Genomic DNA, 22,529 nt, shown 5'->3' on the forward strand with positions numbered 1-22,529 from the left:
GCGGCTAAAAGCGCGGAGCCCACAGACGGGCGTGGGACGCTGGGGCTGCTGCTGCCGCCGCCAAGAAGCCTGTGTGCGAGCGCAGGTCACTGTCCACACCGCCCTTCCGGGAGCCTGTGCAGCCCGCCACTGCCGGGGTCCCGGGATCCAGGGGCGGCTTCCCTGGGAGAACGCACGGCGCGCCTCGGGCTGGTGCAACGTCACGCCGACCTCTGCTGCTGCAGGCTCGCCCCGCACTCCGTGCCCCTCCCTCCCGCCCGGCCTGAGTGAGCCAGAGTCCCCGAAGAGGCTGCTCCTTTAACCCCGTCCTGTCTGGGCGAAGAACAGATGGCCTCCGGAGACCTACACGCAGAGGCGGGGCCAAATCCAAAGCTGAGCCCCAGGAGCTGTGAGAACAAAGAAGAGAAAGGGAAACCTCTCCCAGCAGCCTCAGAAGCAGCGGATTAAAGCTCCACAATCAACTTGATGTACCCTGCATCTGTGGAATACATGAATAGACAACAAATCATCCCAAATTGAAGAGCCAGGAGTCAGTGCTGTGCCTCTGAGGTGGGAGAGCCAACGTCAGGACACTGGTCCACAAGAGACCTCCCAGCTCCACATAATATCAAACGGCGAAAATCTTCCAGAGATCTCCATCTCAACACCAGCACCCAGCTTCACTCAATGACCAGCAAGCTACAGTGCTGGACACCCTATGCCAAACAACGAGCAAGACAGGAACACAATGCCACCCATTAGCAGAGAGGCTGCCTAAAATCATAAAAAGTCCGCAGACACCCCAAAACACACCACCAGACGTGGACCTGCCCACCAGAAAGACAAGATCCAGCCTCATCCACCAGAACACAGGCACTAGTCCCCTCCACCAGGAAACCTACACAACCCACTAAACCAACCTTAGCCACTGGGGACAGACACCAAAAACAACGGGAACTACGAACCTGCAGCCTGCAAAAAGGAGACCCCAAACACAGTAACATAAGCAAAATGAGAAGACAGAAAAACACACAGCAGGAGAAGGAGCAAGATAAAAACCCACCAGACCTAACAGATGAAGAGGTAATAGGCAGTCTACCTGAAAAAGAATTCAGAATAATGATGGTAAAGATGATCCAAGATTCTATTTCTAAGATCCAAAATCTTGGAAATAGAATAGACAAAATGCAAGAAACAGTTTACAAGGACTTAGAAGAACTAAAGATGAATCAAGCATCGATTAAAAACACAATAAATGAAATAAAAAATACTCTAGATGGGATCAATAGCAGAATAACTGAGGCAGAAGAACGGATAAGTGAGGTGGAAGATAAAATAGTGGAAATAACTGATGCAGAGCAAAATAAAGAAAAAAGAATGAAAAGAACAGAGGACAGTCTCAGAGACCTCTGGGACAACATTAAACGCACCAACATTCGAATTATAGGGGTTCCAGAAGAGGAAGAGAAAAAGAAAGGGACTGAGAAAATATTTGAAGAGATTATAGTTGAAAACTTCCCTAATATGGGAAAGGAAATAGTTAATCAAGTCCAGGAGGCACAGAGAGTCCCATACAGAATAAATCCAAGGAGAAATACGCCAAGACACATATTAATCAAACTGTCAAAAATTAAACACAAAGAAATCATATTAAAAGCAGCAAGGGAAAAACAACAAATAACACACAAGGGAATCCCCATCAGGATAACAGCTGATCTCTCAGCAGAAACTCTACAAGCCAGAAGGGAGTGGCAGGACATAATTAAAGTGATGAAGGAGAAAAACCTGCAACCAAGATTACTCTACCCAGCAAGGATCTCATTCAGATTTGGTGGAGAAATTAAAGCCTTCACAGACAAGCAAAAGCTGAGAGAGTTCAGCACCACCAAACCAGCATTACAACAAATACTAAAGGAACTTCTCTAGGCAAGAAACACAAGAGAAGGAAAAGACCTATAATAATGAACCCAAAACAATTAAGAAAATGGGAATGGGAAAATACATATCAATAATTACCTTAAATGTAAATGGACTAAATGCTCCCACCAAAAGACACAGATTGGCTGAATGGATACAAAAACAAGACCCATATATATGCTGTCTACAAGAGACCCACTTAAGACCTACAGACACATACAGACTGAAAGTAAGGGGATGGAAAAAGATATTCCATGCACATGGAAACCAAAAGAAAGCTGGAGTAGCAATTCTCATATCACACAAAATAGACTTTAAAATAAAGACTACTAGAAGAGACAAAGAAGGACACTACATAATGATCAAGGGATCGATCCAAGAAGAAGATATAACAATTGTAAATATTTATGCACCAAACATAGAAGCACCTCAATACATAAGGCAAATACTAACAGCCATAAAAGGAGAAATCGACAGTAACACAATCATAGTAGGGGACTTTAACACCCCACTTTCACCAATGGACAGATCATCCAAAATGAAAATAAATAAGGAAACACAAGCTTTAAATGAGACATTAAACAAGATGGACTTAATTGATATTTATAGGACATTCCATCCAAAAACAACAGAATACACATTTTTCTCAAGTGCTCATGGAACATTCTGCAGGATAGATCATATCTTGGGTCACAAATCAAGCCTTGGTAAATTTAAGAAAATTGAAATCGTATCAAGTATCTTTTCTGACCACAATGCTATGAGACTAGATATCAACTACAGGAAAAGAGCTGTAAAAAATACAAACACATGGAGGCTAAACAATACACTACTTAATAACGAAGTGATCACTGAAGAAATCAAAGGGGAAATTAAAAAATACCTAGAAACAAATGACAATGGAGACACGACGACCCAAAACCTATGGGATGCAGCAAAAGCAGTTCTAAGAGGGAAGTTTATAGCAATACAATCCCACCTTAAGAAACAGGAAACATCTCGAATAAACAACCTAACCTTGCACCTAAAGCTATTAGAGAAAGAAGAACAAAAACATCCCAAAGTTAGCAGAAGGAAAGAAATCATAAAAATCAGATCAGAAATAAATGAAAAAGAAATGAAGGAAACGATAGCAAAGATCAATAAAACTAAAAGCTGGTTCTTTGAGAAGATAAACAAAATTGATAAACCATTAGCCAGACTCATCAAGAAAAAAAGGGAGAAGACTCAAATCAATAGAATTAGAAATGAAAAAGGAGAAGTAACAACTGACACTGCAGAAATACAAAAGATCATGAGAGATTACTATAAGCAACTCTATGCCAATAAAATGGACAACCTGGAAGAAACGGACAAATTCTTAGAAATGCACAGCCTGCCAAGACTGAATCAGGAAGAAATAGAAAATATGAACAGACCAATCACAAGCACTGAAATTGAAACTGTGATAAAAAATCTTCCAACAAACAAAAGCCCAGGACCAGATGGCTTCACAGGCGAATTCTATCAAGCATTTAGAGAAGAGCTAACACCTATCCTTCTCAAACTCTTCCAAAATATAGCAGAGGGAGGAACACTCCCAAACTCATTCTACGAGGCCACCATCACCTTGATACCAAAACCAGACAAGGATGTCACAAAGAAAGAAAACTACAGGCCAATATCACTGATGAACATAGATGCAAAAATCCTCAACAAAATACTAGCAAACAGAATCCAACAGCACATTAAAAGGATCATACACCATGATCAAGTGGGGTTTATTCCAGGAATGCAAGGATTCTTCAATATACGCAAATCAATCAACGTGATACACCATATTAACAAATTGAAGGAGAAGAACCATATGAGCATCTCAATAGATGCAGAGAAAGCTTTCGACAAAATTCAACACCCATTTATGATAAAAACCCTGCAGAAAGTAAGCATAGAGGGAACTTTCCTCAACATAATAAAGGCCATATATGACAAACCCACAGCCAGCATCGTCCTCAATGGTGAAAAACTGAAACCATTTCCACTAAGATCAGAAACAAGACAAGGTTGCCCACTCTCACCACTCTTATTCAACATACTTTTGGAAGTTTTAGCCACAGCAATCAGAGAAGAAAAGGAAATAAACGGAATCCAAATTGGAAAAGAAGAAGTAAAGCTGTCACTGTTTGCACATGACATGATACTATACATAGAGAATCCTAAAGATGCTACCAGAAAACTACTAGAGCTGATCAATGAACTTGGTAAAGTAGCAGGATACAAAATTAATGCACAGAAATCTCTGGCATTCCTATATACTAATGATGAAAAATCTGAAAGTGAAATCAAGGAAATACTCCCATTTACCATTGCAACAAAAAGAATAAAATATCTCGGAATAAACCTACCTAAGGAGACAAAAGACCTGTATGCAGAAAATTATAAGACACTGATGAAAGAAATTAAAGATGATACAAATAGATGGAGAGATGTACCATGTTCTTGGATTGGAAGAATCAACATTGTGAAAATGACTCTAGTACCCAAAGCAATCTACAGATTCAATGCAATCCCTATCAAACTACCACTGGCATTTTTCACAGAACTAAAACAAAAAATTTCACAATTTGTATGGAAACACAAAAGACCCCGTATAGCCAAAGCAATCTTGAGAACGAAAAATGGAGCTGGAGGAATCAGGCTCCCTGACTTCAGACTATACTACAAAGCTACAGTAATCAAGACAGTATGGTACTGGCACAAAAACAGAAAGATAGATCAATGGAACAGGATAGAAAGCCCAGAGATAAACCCATGCACATATGGTCACCTTATCTTTGATAAAGGAGGCAGGAATGTACAGTGGAGAAAGGACAGTCTCTTCGATAAGTGGTGCTGGGAAAACTGGACAGGGACATGTAAAAGTATGAGATTAGATCACTCCCTAACACCATACACAAAAATAAGCTCAAAATGGATTAAAGACCTAAATGTAAGGCCAGACACTATCAAACTCTTAGAAGAAAACATAGGCAGAACACTCTATGACATAAATCACAGCAAGATCCTTTTTGACCCACCTCCTAGAGAAATGGAAATAAAGACAAAAATAAACACATGGGACCTAATGAAACTTAAAAGCTTTTGCACAGCAAAGGAAACCATAAACAAGACCAAAAGACAACTCTCAGAATGGGAGAAAATATTTGCAAATGAAGCAACTGACAAAGGATTAATCTCCAAAATTTACAAGCAGCTCATGCAGCTCAATAACAAAAAAACAAACAACCCAATCCAAAAATGGGCAGAAGACCTAAATAGACATTTCTCCACAGAAGATATACAGACTGCCAGCAAACACATGAAAGGATGCTCAACATCTTTACTCATTAGAGAAATGCAAATCAAAACTACAATGAGATATCATCTCACACCAGGCAGAATGGCCATCATCAAAAAATCTAGAAACAATAAATGCTGGAGAGGGTGTGGAAAAAAGGGAACACTCTTGCACTGCTGGTGGGAATGTGAATTGGTACAGCCACTATGGAGAACGGTATGGAGGTTCCTTAAAAAACTACAAATAGAACTACCATATGACCCAGCAATCCCACTACTGGGCATATACCCTGAGAAAACCATAATTCAAAAAGAGACATGTACCAAAATGTTCATAGCAGCCCTATTTACAACAGCCTGGAGATGGAAACAACCTAAGTGTCCATCATCGGATGAATGGGTAAAGAAGATGTGGCACATATATACAATGGAATATTACTCAGCCATAAAAAGAAATGAAATTGAGCTATTTGTAATGAGGTGGATGGACCCAGAGTCTGTCATACAGAGTGAAGTAAGTCAGAAAGAGAAAGACAAATACTGTATGCTGACACATATATATGGAATTTAAGAAAAAAAAATGTCATGAAGAACATAGGGGTAAGACGGGAATAAAAACAGAGACCTACTAGAGAATGGACTTGAGGATATGGGGAGGGGGAAGGGTAAGCTGTGACAAAGTGAAAGAGCGGCATGGACATATATACACTACCAAACGTAAGGTAGATAGCTAGTGGGAAGCAGCCGCATAGCACAGGGAGATCAGCTCGGTGCTTTGTGACCGCCTGGAGGGGTGGGATAGGGAGGGTGGGAGCGAGACGCAAAAGGGAGGGGATATGGGAACATATGTATATGTATAACTGATTAAATTTGTTATTAAAAAAAATTTAAAAATTAAAAAAAAAATGAAGTCATTACAGGGTAAACTATCTCAAAATAGAAAATGTCATGTACAAAACTAAATGTTTATAGAAAGTAGAACAGGATATAGAAATATGAAAATATTCTAAACTACCGATGCCTTATAAAATAAACTCTGCCTTTAAAGTCAAGCACCCATAAAGGCACTTATGGCAAGAAAAGAAAAAACAATTTTATCCAGAATATTCCACAAATGAAATCAATGTCATACCTTTTAGACTAGGATGTGGAAGACAAAAACATTGTGACTTCAGCAAATACTTGTTTTCCTCCTCTAGACTATGGGGAAAATTAAAACTAACTATGGAATTGAAACTGTTACATTAAAGTGTTTATGTAAAAAAAATAAAATAAAATATCACACAAAAAAAAGGAGGGGCCTCCCTGGTGGCGCAGTGGTTGAGAGTCCGCCTGCCGATGCAGGGGATACGGGTTCGTGCCCCGGTCTGGGAGGATCCCATATGCCGCGGAGCGGCTGGGCCCGTGAGCCATGGCCTCTGGGCCTGCGCATCCGGAGCCTGTGCTCCGCAACGGGAGAGGCCACAACAGTGAGAGGCCCGCGTACTGCAAAAAGAAGGAAAAAAAAAAAAAAAAAAAAAAGGAAAGGGTCTGTGGATTTATATATATATATATATATATATATATAGAGAGAGAGAGAGAGAGAGAGAGGGATTCAAGTTATATACAATAACAATTATCATAAGAAAAGTAAAAGTACACGCAAAAACTAGGAGAAAATACCTGCAGAAAAGATGTTTGTGTTATACATGTAAGTGCGGCAGAGGGATCCATTTTCACCTTAAACCCCACAAACCAACAAGAAAAACTTCTCAATAAAGAACTAGGCAAGAAACCTGAACAATTAATTCCCAGGAAAATTACAAAGAGCTAATAAACAAAATAAACTCCACTGGTAATTACGGAAACATGGTTTTGAAGCAACATAGGTTTGAAACCACTCCATTGGACATTTATTAATGCTGTCTGTGTAACAGTCCCAATTGAAACAGTGTAATGTTAATGAAAGCAGAGACGGTCATGAAAATTATGACACATTTGTATATACATCCAGAAGTTAAAAAATCACTGGTGATGCACATACACAGGGGAACAAGTTAAAAGTATGCTTGTGTAACTACATGTTGTAATTACATATAGAAATGCTCGTGAAAAAAGTGAAAAGATATACATTAGAGGAGGGAAAAAGATGTGTAAGGAATGCAATAATAATTTTTATGCTTTACTGCTTATTCTGCAGTACTGCTTCAATGTTTTCAACAAGATTCTATTTGAGTATAAATTAAGTGGTAGGGCTTCCCTGGTAGCACAGTGATTGAGAGTCCACCTGCTGATGCAGGGGACACGGGTTTGTGCCCTGGTCTGGGAAGATCCCACATGCCACGGAGCAGTTAGGCCTGTGAGCCATGGCCGCTGACCCTGCATGTCCGGGGCCTGTGCTCCGCAATGGGAGAGGCCACAACAATGAGAGGCTTGCATACTGCAAAAAAATAATAATAATAATAAAAAATTAAGTGGTAAAAATGATCAATTAAAACAAAATGAAAGTATGTAATAAGTGTTAGGCTTTGCTCTTGCCATGTGAACAGGTAGGTAGGTACCTGCAAGCTGTCTCACCTCCTTCCAGGAATCACTAAAGGGCCAGATGAGTTGTGTATCCAGATCTCTGGTGACCCCAAGCCAATAGAATTCCACCAAAATCTCTCAGTCACTTGATATCACACATGGCAAGCACCTCCTGGCCCTCCTGTTTGATAGCCTTTCCTGAATTGTCTATTTTGGGAGACAAGTCTGCTTACCTGGTATCCTTTGAACACCTCCCTCCGTCCTTTATACACATACATACACACATCCATGGAACTTGGCAGGAAACCCTGCCCTGAACTCTAGCCTTTTGGCCAAGGGTTACTTTCCCCCTCATTTCTACAGACCTCACTTCCACAGGCTTCTTATGCCTTGTTTTCAACGGGGATTCAAGGAATGCCTCAGCCCCATTATCAGATAGTCCCGCCACTTCCATTCTGTAATCTCTGATCCTTCTAACCTCTCAAGGGTCCTCAAAAGCTGGTCCTGAACCAACAAAACAATCTCTCATTAGAACTAGATCTATGGTGACAACTCTGCACCCCACATTCCCTCACTGCTCTATCCTCCTATATTACTTCCTTGGAAGACAGAGTTCTCGGCATCACGAGATATATAAACTTGTTGAAATTCTATGCAAATTTTTAGCTTCCTCAATCCCCATCCCCCCGTTAAAAATTCATGTGCTTGACATTGTGCTTGGTACTGGGGATAGCCAGAATGGTACCACTATGTGTCACTCTGCCTCTTAAAATGAAGCTCCCAATAGGCAGCTATTGGTTGAATTATGTCTCTCCCAAAAAAGGTATGTTGAAGTTGTAACCCCCCATACCTTAGAATACGTCCTTTCTTGGAAAAAAGATCACTGCAGATGTAATGTGATAACAAGGGTGGGCCCCTAATCTAATATGACTGGTATCCAGATAAGAGGATGTGAAGGAAAAGTTACACAGGGAGATCGTCATGTGATGACAAAGGCAGAGACTGGGGTCATGCAGCTGCAAGCCAAGGAACTCCGAAGAATGCCAGCAAACCACAGGAAAGAGGCAAGGAAGGATTCCCCTAAAGGTTTCAGAGGGAGCTTGCCCTGTGGACACCTTCATTGTGAACTGCTAGCCTCCAGAACTGTGTCATAATAAATTTCTATTATTTTAAACCACCTAATTTGCAGTACTTTGTTATGGAAACTAATACACAAACCAAAGCTAACACAAATGTCTTTGTTTCTGAAACTTCAAGGTAACAACTCTAGACAGTAACAACTCCAGAATTGTTTAATGACAATGATCAACATATACTTACACAATTCAAAGAATGTGGCTAATACCCATTACTAATCTTACCACTTGTAGTGACAAATGGAATCTCCTCTGCTGATATGAATTTCATAATTCATTTATAAAAGCAACAAATATAGCTAGAACTCCTGTAGATATGGAGAGATATAATGACCAATAAGAAACTGCCACTACTTCATGAAGCTGAATATGAATGGTAATGACCATTGTACTTCAATATTAAATATGGTATTTCTATAACTTTAGAGAGATAATCTTTATGTTGTAGAAGTATTTATTTATTCCTAGTTTATTTATGTCTTATTCTCTGAGGCAGATGTTGATCAAAAGCCTTCCTGGCACTTCTAGAAATGATCATAATTGTTTTCCTCTTCTGACTTTTTAAATTGAAAGACTATAGTAATTGAATTGTGGTATTGAATACTCCACTATAAAACTCAGAATAAATCTCATCTGATAGTGGTGTTTTAATCTTTAATATGCTGCTGCATCCACTATATTAATTTTAAGATATGTCTACATTTATATTCATAAGTCTATTGGCCTGTTTTGGTTCTGTTATTTGTTCTTGCTTGTTTGCTTTTTGTTTTGTTTTTTGAGTTTTGTTGTTGTCGCTATTCTCTTTTGTGTTTTGGTTTTAAATATCAGACCTTTTGCTATCAGTTTTATCTAGCTTCACAAAAATAAGTGAGAAGTGTAACTAATGCAAGAAATACCATTTGATTAATGACTTGACAGAACTTACTTGTGAAATGCCTTAACTTGGTTCCTTGGAGAGAAAATTCTTTAATATGGTTTTCAAATTTTTCCAAGGTTTTTGATTCAGACTGCCTACTTCTTCTTGGGCTAATGTTAATCATTTATATTTTCCCAGAAAAGTATTCATATTACTAAGATTTTCATATACATAACTAACATTTTGTTATTTTAAGCTTCCATACATCTGGATGCAGGCCCTTTCTCATTCTCAGTATTATATTGTATATTTGAGATTTTCTATTTTGTCCATTACCTTTGCCATATATTGTTGATCTTTTAAAGAACAAGCTCTTACATTTATTCATTACTTCCCATTGTTTCTCCATACTCTACTTCATTAACATTTTCTTTTTACTTCCCTTAAATTTATTAGTTTATTGTATTGCTCCTTTCCTAGCTTCTCAGATTAGATGATTACTTAGATGCTTACAGAACAAAAATGACAACTAACTTATGGTGGCAAAATCTCTATTATCCACAGAAATAATCCCCTCTGTTATGTAAGATAATCAAGAATTGATTAAACCACATTACATTTATCATCTGCATTCCGAAATCTAATGCCTAATGAAATATTCAATGCTCTATTGAATTCCTTGTTTAGGTGGCAATTGGAACAGACTGACTGGGACAAATCTATAACAGTGAAAGAACAGAGCATTTTTCAGACGAGAAATCAATTGTATTTCAAATGGCAGTGAGTGGTGCAGTTAAAAGGTTGAAAGTTGACTATGTATTTATAAGATTTGACACTGTAAATCACTGAGTGGTGGTCCATCTGCTTTGTCCCTGAAAATTTATTATACCTGAAAAGAGAAACCAACATCATAAGGCAGATCTGTTAAACCTGGTCTTAAAATTACTTGTGGGAACTACTGAATTTTAATAAATTTGATAACATGAATAAAAGGTTAAATATAAGCCTATGCAATAAATGTACTACATCTATTGCTATTAAGAGTAGAATTGGGGCTTCCCCGGTGGCACAGTGGTTGAGAGTCCGTCTGCCGATGCAGGGCACGCAGGTTTGTGCCCCGGTCCGGGAGGATCCCACGTGCCGCGGAGCGGCTGGGCCCGTGGGCTGTGGCTGCTGGGCCTGCGCGTCCGGAGCCTGTGCTCCTCAACAGGAGAGGCCACAACAGTGAGAGGCCCGCGTAATGCAAAAAAAAAAAAAAAAAAAAAAGAAGCTGACAAATTAGTTTAATATTGTCAATATTACATAGCAGCCATTAAACACAAGCAGTAGACATCTTATATGCCTGGTCCCTTCCTACAGGGAACTGGTCCTCCTCCTTTCTATTCCAACCCCAGAGGCACTGTCAATGGAGGGCTCTTATAGCCCCAGACACACGGCCCAAAGTTTCATTTAAGAAACAATCCATGATCCCGGAAAGGTTGGTCAGAGATCTTTTTCCAGGATTAAGAGATACCAAGACAACTCCTTCAGAGACTAAGAAGAGTCTATATGCATAAAGATGCATGAGTCATTTCATTAACTTAGAGTCCCACAGAGAAAGGAGTGAACCCCAAAGAAACCAAAGACACAAAATGGAGACAAATATCCGAAACATAATAAAACACCTGGATCTAATTGTGCCTTCATCTAGTCAACCCCAGGAATTTTCAGTTATGGGGGCTAATAAATTCTCTTTTGTGTTTAAGCAAGTTTAGACTAAGTTTCTATTACTAATAAATAAAAGAGTGTCATAAATACAAGAGACAGAAAAAGGATTTCAGTTTAATTTGCATTTATCCACTCACATCTAACTGCACCCCCTGGGGCTTTCCATTCAAATAACAGAACAGATTTTTCCCCAGGGATTTTTCTAACCCAGCATACACAGGCATTCTAAATTATCCCATTATCCCAACCTAATTGTCACTACTGTTGGAGGAGGGGGTGGAAAAATAAAAGAAAAACATTATCTTATTTGATAACTCCCAGGTTTAGTACATGTTCTATATATACTTTGACACCAGCAATTCTTTAACAGAGGATAAAATCTATTATTAAAAATCAAGATATCAAATACATAGAGTATCATACAGAGCAGCCTTATTTTAGGAGCCCAACCAAGTACTAATGATGTGAACTTTAAAAAAAAAAAAAAACCTAAAAGCATTTAAACCAATTTTTATGTTATATGGCATAGTACTTCAAAAAAAAAAACCTCAGCCATATTATATCAATACACATGAATATCAATGATGTGGCCCAAAACAGAGATCACAAATACCATCCACTTACTGATCTCAGAGGCAGGATTCATGAAAAGACTATTTCAGAATATCAGCTACCATCATCTCCATTTCCAGCAGTTAAATCAACAGCCCCTCTCGCCACATGTTTCAAAGATGAACCAAACCAGAGAAAGCAACGCATACTCACAAATTATAAAGCATGTCAGCCATGTTGCTTCGGTAATACAAAGCATTTCTATAGGCGCTTTCAGCTTCAGAAATTTTGCTCTGACTCTTGAGAACATTTCCAAGGTTACCCCATGCTGCCAAAAAGAGAAAGAAGTATTCAGGCTGAGTGTCATTCCAATTATATATGACATAATATCAGGCCGTCATGAAGTACCACAATGAGAGAAAAAACTCTCATAAAACATTTTTAAGAAAGCAAATTTATTTCCTTTATACTCCAACATTTCATCAAACTAGGGGATTAAATACAATGAAAGCCTAAAACAAAAATATGTCTCAAAGCTGATATACACATACAGTTCATCATAAGGCCAAGAACTATGTTATCTTAAGATCACCAAAGACTTGAAGCTCTTTCAAATCCTGGTAGGGGTCTTCGTGGACTGAAATTATTGTATACTTACTAAACCAGAAACTGTAAGAAATCATCTTAAAATAAAGACTTCATTCAAATACAAAAATACTGATAAATGACATAGAAGAACTGGGAATAAAAAAGAAGATAACTAAGTAGATCAAAGCTATAAAAAGGCTTAATAGTCATCAGAATGTATCAGTAAACACCATGCTTCTTAAAAAAGTTAAGTATATATGGTTTATTCACATATAATGTTCTTTTATACCCTTCCTGTTAATAAATTCATACATGGTAAAATCAGTAACAGTGTTTTCACACATAGTCACACTTAAAAATCAACATTTTCTGTATACCCTTTATGTTTCACTCTAAATAATCATGATTTCTCAATATTATAAGACACCCCATTAACAGCTGCCCACACAGCATGGCTCTCAAACAGACCTATCCCTCAAACTTGGGTGCTTCTCTTGTCTTCTTTCTTTCCCATAAGGAGATGGGGTGTCGGGTCCTGAAATCAGAGTCCCTCCCAACTAGAAGCTGAGGATAAGAAGGCTCATGTGTGCCAAGATCTATTTATTTGGGTAATTAATAGCTGTATATGAAGAATGAAATGGGTTTTGAGATATCACTTTTTAATGCATAAAAATGTGTAGCCTCTTTCAATCCCAAATTTGCTTATGTGCCCTGTAATTTAACACTCTGTGCCTCTGTTTACTCATTTGTAATATGGGGGAGAATAATATCTCCTGGGTTTGTTGACAAGGATTAAATGAGTTTGTATACGTAGGGTGTTTAAGACGGTGCCTGCCATGTGGCAAATACTCAATAAATATTTTCACACCAAGTTTCATCTTTCACTGCAAACCAACATTCACATGCTACGAATAGGCCTTGGCACTATGAGTCCATAGAAAATTGAATCCTTATCTTTTTGAAAGATAAAAGTTAAAAAAATACTAAGTATGAAAAACATATAGTAAAATAAATTATGATTATCTTCAAATTAAATAGGCAAAACACCATATGTATTTTATATCCAACCCCCCATCCCACCACCAACATAACAAAGTATGGCTCAATGGAAACTTCTAATAGCCAGGCTGTTCTTCAACCCACCTCACCTCTCCCAAAGTTTTGCTTTGATTGTGGCATTAATAAATGAAAATATATTTACACTGGAATCACTCCAGAGAAATGCATCCAACTAGTAATTTAAGCACCAGGAAAACATAATCATAATGCTATCCCATCTTACCCATAGTCTTTGAACACAGATGATGAAAAAAAATTATAGCAGGAAATTACTTTGAATATTAAGGCATATTTCCAGAGAAACTGATTGACATTTTTTTCAAGTACTTCTAGCCCAATTAATAGTTAATAGTCAACAAATAATTATGTCTAGAATATACATTTACTCATTTGGTTAGTGGTTCATTTATTAATTCATAAATGTATTTGTTTATTAAGCACCTATTTGTGCCAGAAACATTATTGGGGGCTGGCACAACTGTACATACATACAAGTTCTCACCCACTCGCAGCTTATGTTTGAAGTGGGGAGTGGAGTGGGGATGGGAGGACCACACAATAGAAGAAATGAATTAACTTCAGGTGACAAGTGCTACAAACAATATAAAACAAAGTAAGATGGAGGAAATGAGGCTAATTTAAACAGGGATATCTTAGAAATAGGGAAATGGGTGTGATCTCTAAAAACTGAGGATAAGGAAGTAGTCTTGCAAAGACCAGCGATTCCAGGTAGGGGGAAAAGTAAGAGCAAAGAATCTAAAATGCCTTCCGCAAGGAAAGGCAGCAGAGGAGATGGTTATTTCAAAGTAAGACTACAACTTATAAATTAAAAATCATCAGTAAGTTATCTGTGGCAAAGCCACAGCATGTTACTAAGTTGCTTTTGTCCAAATAGAAATCACTCACGTATTTATGATTAAGTCATTGCCCTAGGTAACTACAAAAAGGAGAAAATTCCCAAATTAAGTACGTATTTTTTAAACAATTTTAGTTGCTTATGGATGAAAGAGGTAGTAGTCGGGAGAGAGGAAAGAAAGGGTAGACTTTGATGTCCTGGACTCATCTGACACTCACCAACAGGCCATTCTGTTCTCCTGTTGTACATATACAACAGGAAAACAGCTGGAGACAAGGTTACTTTGAGACAATGGTAAATGATACCAAACAAGATCACTTCATAATTTTACTAAACACAAAAAAGAAAAAGGCCACTGTACCACCCACAAAACAGCAAACAACCCCCTCACTTGCTAAAAAAATGACGTCTTTAACCAGGCATAGATAGAATTGTCCCAGCATCCGATCTAGAGGACTCCCCTGTTTCCTTAGACCCTTTCCCAAATCACCCAACCAAAATCCAAATCCAATGACAGGACATATAATGAGATTCCCCAGGACCCCAGTGGTGCAGTGTTCCTTCAGTGCAAGGAGTACTTAAGCCAAACTCCTTACTACTAGTGTGTTCCTGCTGGTCTCTGCCTGAAAGGCACCAACATAGAGGATTTCATCACATGCAAATATGAAAACAATTCTTCAAAATCCCTTCTTCCTAATTGCTCTTTAGTACTGTGTTTACCAAAAGAGAGTTTAGGTTTTTAAGTAAGAGCTGACAAGACTAAGCCTAAAATTTTTGCCTACTTTTTTTTTAATGTTACTATTCCATACTTTTAAATTTAAATACTATTGATATTTGCTTCAATGCTACCAGAACCCAATGCTAACCTAAAGATTACTTCTAAAAATATAAAGCTACCCTACAGAATATAACCTAAAATTAAAAATCCTGTTAGTAGTCAACTAAATAGTAACCTTTTCACAAAAGTTGTTCATGTTTCAGTGATAAAACAAAAAGGAGGGAAAAAAAAAACATTGTTGACATATAAACCAATTAAAATCTAGCTTTTACAGATATATTATAGTTTAAAGGAAAATACATTAAAATAAACTATAAAAACTACATCTTAAAAGGGCTAATGTGATGATTTCAAATCTATATAATTAACCTATAGAATTAATCAGTGTAGCTTTCGGGTTTTTTTTTTTTTTCCTACTACTTGACAAATTTGATCATATCAACCAAGTCAACTGTTTTATATCAGATCAATTTTTACACCTAGCTGGTCTGATGACTTTAAAGTATCCAAACCAAAACTCAAAAAATATGGAGAAATATTCCAAGGCTCACGGATGGGACAATTTAACACTATAAAGATGTCAATTCTCCCAAAATTAATCTATAAATTCTATATAATTCCAAACAATATTTTAGCATAATTTATTAACAAACTCAAAAAATGTATTCTAATAACAATAATAGAAGAGAAAAATGAAACTGGGTCTTTATAGCATATTCACCATATACAAAGGTAAACTCTAGATGGTTTTAAAAGATAAATGTGAAAAAGTAAAGCTAACAGGGGAGAGGAGGAAAAGATGGCGGAAGAGTAAGACGCGGAGATCTCCTTCCTCCCTACAGATACACCAGAAACACATCTACACGTGGAACAGCTCCTACAGAACACCTACTGAACACTGGCAGAAGACCTCAGACCTCCCAAAAGGCAAGAAACACCCCCACGTACCTGGGTAGGGCAAAAGAGAAAAGAATAAACACAGACAAAAGGATAGGGACAGGATGTGCGCCAGTGGGAGGGAGCTGTGAAGGAGGAAAGGTTTCGACACACTAGGAAACCACTTCGCGGGCGGAGACTGCGGGTGGCAGAGGGGGGAAGCTTCGGAGCCACGGAGGAGAGCGCAGCAACAGGGGTGTGGAGGGCAAAGTGGAGAGATTCCCGCACAGAGGATCCGTGCCGACCAGCACTCACCAGCCCGAGAGGCTTGTCTGCTCACCCACCGGGGCGGGCGGGGCTGGGAGCAAAGGCTCGGACTTCGGTCGGATCCCAGGGAGAGGACTGGGGTTGGCGGCGTGAACACAGCCTGAAGGGGGTTAGTGCGCCACAGCTAGCCGGGAGGGAGTCCGGGAAAAAGTCTGGAGCTGCCGAAGAGGCAAGAGACTTTTTCTTACCTCTTTGTTTCCTGGTGCGCGAGGAGAGTAGATTCAGAGCGCCGCTTAAAGGAGCTCCAGAGAAGGGCGCGAGTCGCAGCTATCAGCGCGGACCCCAGAGACGGGCATGAGACGCTAAGGCTGCTGCTGCTGCCGCCAAGAAGCCTGTGTGCGAGCACAGGTCACTATCCACACTCCCCTTCCTGGGAGCCTGTACAGCCCGCCACTGCCGGGGTCCCGGGATCCAGGGACAACTTCCCCGGGAGAACGCAGGTGCGCCTCGTGCTGCTGCAACGTCACGCCGGCCTCTGCCACCGCACGCTCGCCCCGCCTCCGTGCCCCTACCAACACCACCCCACACCCCCGGCCTGAGTGAGTCAGAGCCCCTTAAGCAGCTGCTGCTTTAACCCCATCCTGTGTGAGCGAAGAACAGAAGCCCTCCAGCGACCTACACGCAGAGGCGGGGCCAAATCCAAAGCTGAGCCCCGGTAGCTGTGAGAACAAAGAAGAGAAACTGAAATCTCTCCCAGCAGCCTCAGAAGCAGCGGATTAAAGCTCCACAATCAACTTGATGTACCCTGCATCTGTAGAATACATGAATACACAACAAATCATCCCAAATTGAGGAGTGTGGATGAAAGGCTCTTGGTGCTCCAGCCAGGAGTCAGTGCTGTGCCTCTGAGGTAGGAGAGCCAACTTCAGGACACTGGTCCACAAGAGACCTCCCAGCTCCACATAATATCAAACGGCAAAGATCTCCCAGAGATCTCCATCTCAACACCAGCACCCACCTTCACTCAACGACCAGCAAGCTACAGTGCTGGACACCCTATACCAAACAACTAGCAAGACAGGAACACAACCCCACCCATTAGCAGAGAGGCTGCCTAAAATCATAATAAGGCCACAGACACCCCAAAACACACCACCAGACGTGTACCTGCCCACCAGAAAGACAAGATCCAGCCTCATTCACCAGAACACAGGCACCAGTCCCCTCAACCAGGAAGCCTACACTACCCACTAAACCACCTTAGCCACTGGGGACAGACACCAAAAACAACGGGAACTACGAACCTGCAGCCTGCGAAAAGGAGACCCCAAACAAAGTAAGATAAGCACAATGAGAAGACAGAAAACCACAAGGCAGATGAAGAAGCAAGAAAAAAACCCACCAGACCTAAGAAATGAAGAGGAAATAGGCAGTCTACCTAAAAAAGAATTCAGAATAATGATAGTAAAGATGATCCAAAATCTTGGAAATAGAATAGACAAAATGCAAGAAACAGTTAACAAGGACCTAGAAGAACTAAAAAACAATCAATGATGAACAACACAATAAATGAAATTAAAAATACTCTAGATGTGATCAATAACAGAATAACTGAGGCAGAAGAACAGATAAGTGACCTGGAAAATAGTGGAAATAACTACTGCAGAGCAGAATAAAGAAAAAAGAATGAAAAGAACTGAGGACAGTCTCAGAGACCTCTGGGACAACATTAAACACACCAACATTCGAATTATAGGGGTTCCAGAAGAAGAAGAGAAAAAGAAAGGGACTGAGAAAATATTTGAAGAGATTATAGTTGAAAACTTCCCTAATATGGGAAAGGAAATAGTTAATCAAGTCCAGGAAGCACAGAGAATCCCATACAGGGTAAATCCAAGGAGAAACATGCCAAGACACATATTAATCAAACTGTCAAAAATTAAATACAAAGAAAACATATTAAAACCAGCAAGGGAAAAACAACAAATAACACACAAGGGAATCCCCATCAGGTTAACAGCTGATCTTTCAGTGTAACTCTGAAAGCCAGAAGGGACTGGCAGGACATATTTAAAGTGATGAAGGAGAAGAACCTGCAACCAAGATTACTCTACCCAGCAAGGATCTCATTCAGATTTGATGGAGAAATTAAAACCTTTACAGACAAGCAAAAGCTGAGAGTTCAGCACCACCAAACCAGCTTTACAACAAATGCTAAAGGAACTTCTCTAGGCAAGAAACACAACAGAAGGAAAAGACCTACAATAATAAACCCAAAACAATTAAGAAAATAGGAATGGGAACATACATATCGATAATTACCTTAAATGTAAATGGACTAAATGCTCCCACCAAAAGACACAGATTGGCTGAATGGATACAAAAACAAGACCCATATATATGCTGTCTACAAGAGACACACTTCAGACCTAGAGACACATACAGACTGAAAGTAAGGGGATGGAAAAAGATATTCCATGCACATGGAAACCAAAAGAAAGCTGGAGTAGCAATTCTCATATCAGACAAAATAGACTTTAAAATAAAGACTATTACAAAAGACAAAGAAGGACACTACATAATGATCAAGGGATCGATCCAAGAAGCAGATATAACAATTGTAAATATTTATGCACCCAACATAGGAGCACCTCAGTACATAAGGCAAATACTAACAGCCATAAAAGGGGAAATCGACAGTAACACATTCATAGTAGGGGACTTTAACACCCCACTTTCACCAATGGACAGATCATCCAAAATGAAAATAAATAAGGAAACAAGCTTTAAATGATACCTTAAACAAGATGGACTTAATTGATATTTATAGGACATTCCATCCAAAAACAACAGAATACACATTTTTCTCAAGTGCTCATGGAACATTCTGCAGGATAGATCATATCTTGGGTCACAAATCAAGCCTTGGTAAATTTAAGAAAATTGAAATCGTATCAAGTATCTTTTCTGACCACAATGCTATGAGACTAGATATCAATTACAGGAAAAGAGCTGTAAAAAATACAAACACATGGAGGCTAAACAATACACTACTTAATAACGAAGTGATCACTGAAGAAATCAAAGAGGAAATAAAAAAATACCTAGAAACACGTGACAATGGAGACACGACGACCCAAAACCTATGGGATGCAGCAAAAGCAGTTCTAAGAGGGAAGTTTATAGCAATACAATCCTACCTTAAGAAACATGAAACATCTCGAATAAACAACCTAAACTTGCACCTAAAGCAATTAGAGAATGAAGAACAAAAAACCCCCAAAGTTAGCAGAAGGAAAGAAATCATAAAAATCAGATCAGAAATAAATGAGAAAGAATTGAAGGAAACGATAGCAAAGATCAATAAAACTAAAAGCTGGTTCTTTGAGAAGATAAACAAAATTGATAAAGTATTAGCCAGACTTATCAAAAAAAAAAAGGGAGGGCTTCCCTGGTGGCCCAGTGGTTGAGAGTCCGCCTGCCGATGCAGGGGACACGGGTTCGTGCCCCAGTCCGGGAGGATCCCGCATGCCACAGAGCGGCTGGGCCCGTGAGCCACGGCCACAGAGCCTGTGCATCCGGAGGCTGTGCTCTGCAGCAGGAGAGGCCAGAACAGTGAGAGGCCCGTGTACCGCAAAAAAAAAAAAAAAAAAAAAGGGAGAAGACTCAAATCAATAGAATCAGAAATGAAAAAGGAGAAGTAACAACTGACACTAGAGAAATACAAAAGATCATGAGAGATTACTACAAGCAACTCTATGCCAATAAAATGGACAACCTGGAAGAAATGGACAAATTCTTAGAAATGCACAGCCTGCCAAGACTGAATCAGGAAGAAATAGAAAATATGAACAGACCAATCACAAGCACTGGAATTGAAACTGTGATTAAACATCTTCCAACAAACAAAAGTCCAGGACCAGATGGCTTCACAGGTGAATTCTATCAAACACTTAGAATTGAGCTAACACGTATCCTTCTCAAACTCTTCCAAAATATAGCAGAGGGAGGAACACTCCCAAACTCATTCTGTGAGGCCACCATCACCTTGATACCAAAACCAGACAAGGATGTCACAAAGAAAGAAAACTACAGGCCAATATCACTGATGAACATAGATGCAAAAAACCTCAACAAAATACTAGCAAACAGAATCCAACAGCACATTAAAAGGATCATACACTATGATCAAGTGGGGTTTATTCCAGGAATGCAAGGATTCTTCAATATATGCAAATCAATCAACGTGATACACCATATTAACAAATTGAAGGAGAAAAACCATATGATCATCTCAATAGATGCAGAGAAAGCTTTCGACAAAATTCAACACCCATTTATGATAAAAACCCTGCAGAAAGTAGGCATAGAGGGAACTTTCCTCAACATAATAAAGGCCATATATGACAAACCCACAGCCAGCATCGTCCTCAATGGTGAAAAACTGAAACCATTTCCACTAAGATCAGGAACAAGACAAGGTTGCCCACTCTCACCACTCTTATTCAACATACTTTTGGAAGTTTTAGCCACAGCAATCAAAGAAGAAAGGAAATAAAAGGCATCCAAATCGGAAAGGAAGAAGTAAAGCTGTCACTGTTTGCACATGACATGATACTATACATAGAGAATCCTAAAGATGCTACCAGAAAACTACTAGAGCTAATCAGTGAATTTGGTAAAGTAGCAGGATACAAAATTAATGCACAGAAATCTCTGGCATTCCTATATACTAATGATGAAAAATCTGAAAGTGAAATCAAGAAAACACTCCCACTGCAACAACAAAAAAATATCTAGAAATAAACCTACTTAAGGAGACAAAAGAACTGTATGCAGAAAATTATAAGACACTGATGGAAGAAATTAAAGATGATACAAATAGATGGAGAGATATACCATGTTCTTGGATTGGAAGAATTGACATTGTGAAAATGACTCTACTACCCAAAGCAATCTACAGATTCAATGCAATCCCTATCAAACTACCACTGGCATTCTTCACAAAACTAGAACAAAAAATTTCACAATTTGCATGGAAACACAAAAGACCCTGAATAGCCAAAGCAGTCTTGAGAACGAAAAATGGAGCTGGAGGAATCAGGCTCCCTGACTTCAGACTATACTACAAAGCTACAGTAATCAAGACAGTATGGTACTGGCACAAAAACAGAAAGATAGATCAATGGAACAGGATAGAAAGCCCAGAGATAAACCCATGCACATATGGTCACCTTATCTTTGATAAAGCAGGCAGGAATGTACAGGGGAGAAAGGACAGTCTCTTCAATAAGTGGTGCTAGGAAAACTGGACAGGGACATGTAAAAGTATGATTAGATCACTCCCTAACACCATACACAAAAATAAGCTCAAAATGGATTAAAGACCTAAATGTAAGGCCAGACACTATCAAATTCTTAGAGGAAAACATAGGCAGAACACTCCATGACATAAATCACAGCAAGATCCTTTTTGACCCACCTCCTAGAGAAATGGAAATAAAAACAAAAATAAACAAATGGGACCTAATGAAACTTAAAAGCTTTTGCACAGCAAAGGAAACCATAAACAAGACCAAAAGACAACCCTCAGAATGGGAGAAAATATTTGCAAATGAAGCAACTGACAAAGGATTAATCTCCAAAATTTATAAGCAGCTCATGCAGCTCAATAACAAAAAAACAAATGACCCAATCCAAAAATGGGTAGAAGACGTAAATAGACATTTCTCCAAAGAAGATATACAGACTGCCAACAAACACATGAAAGAATGCTCAACATAATTAATCATTAGAGAAGTGCAAATCAAAACTACAATGAGTTATCTTCTCACACCAGTCAGAATGGCCATCATCAAAAAATCTAGAAACAATAAATGCTGGAGAGGGTGTGGAGAAAAGGGAACACTCTTGCACTGCTGGTGGGAATTTGAATTGGTACAGCCGCTATGGAGAACGGTATGGAGGTTCCTTAAAACACTACAAATAGAGCTACCATATTACCCAGCAATCCCACTACTGGGCATATACCCTGAGAAAAACATAATTCAAAAAGAGTCATGGGGGCTTCCCTGGTGGCGCAGTGGTTGAGAGACCGCCTGCCGATGCAGAGAACGCAGGTTCGTGCCCCGGTCCAGG

General features: G+C 39.2%; 1 protein-coding gene across 3 annotated transcripts in view; it reads right to left on the minus strand.

Annotated features, from left to right (window-relative positions):
• The window catches only part of TMTC2 (transmembrane O-mannosyltransferase targeting cadherins 2), a 423,341-nt gene that overhangs the window by 165,563 nt on the left and 235,249 nt on the right, over window positions 1-22,529 (minus strand). For all 3 annotated transcript variants that reach the window (XM_060112322.1, XM_060112321.1, XM_060112324.1), the window contains one exon: window positions 12,181-12,295. In XM_060112322.1, the coding sequence (XP_059968305.1) occupies window positions 12,181-12,295 (115 nt within the window). The remainder of the gene's footprint in view (window positions 1-12,180; window positions 12,296-22,529) is intronic.

This window comes from Mesoplodon densirostris, chromosome 11 (genome assembly GCF_025265405.1).
Source record: "Mesoplodon densirostris isolate mMesDen1 chromosome 11, mMesDen1 primary haplotype, whole genome shotgun sequence".
Lineage (NCBI taxonomy): Eukaryota > Metazoa > Chordata > Mammalia > Artiodactyla > Ziphiidae > Mesoplodon > Mesoplodon densirostris.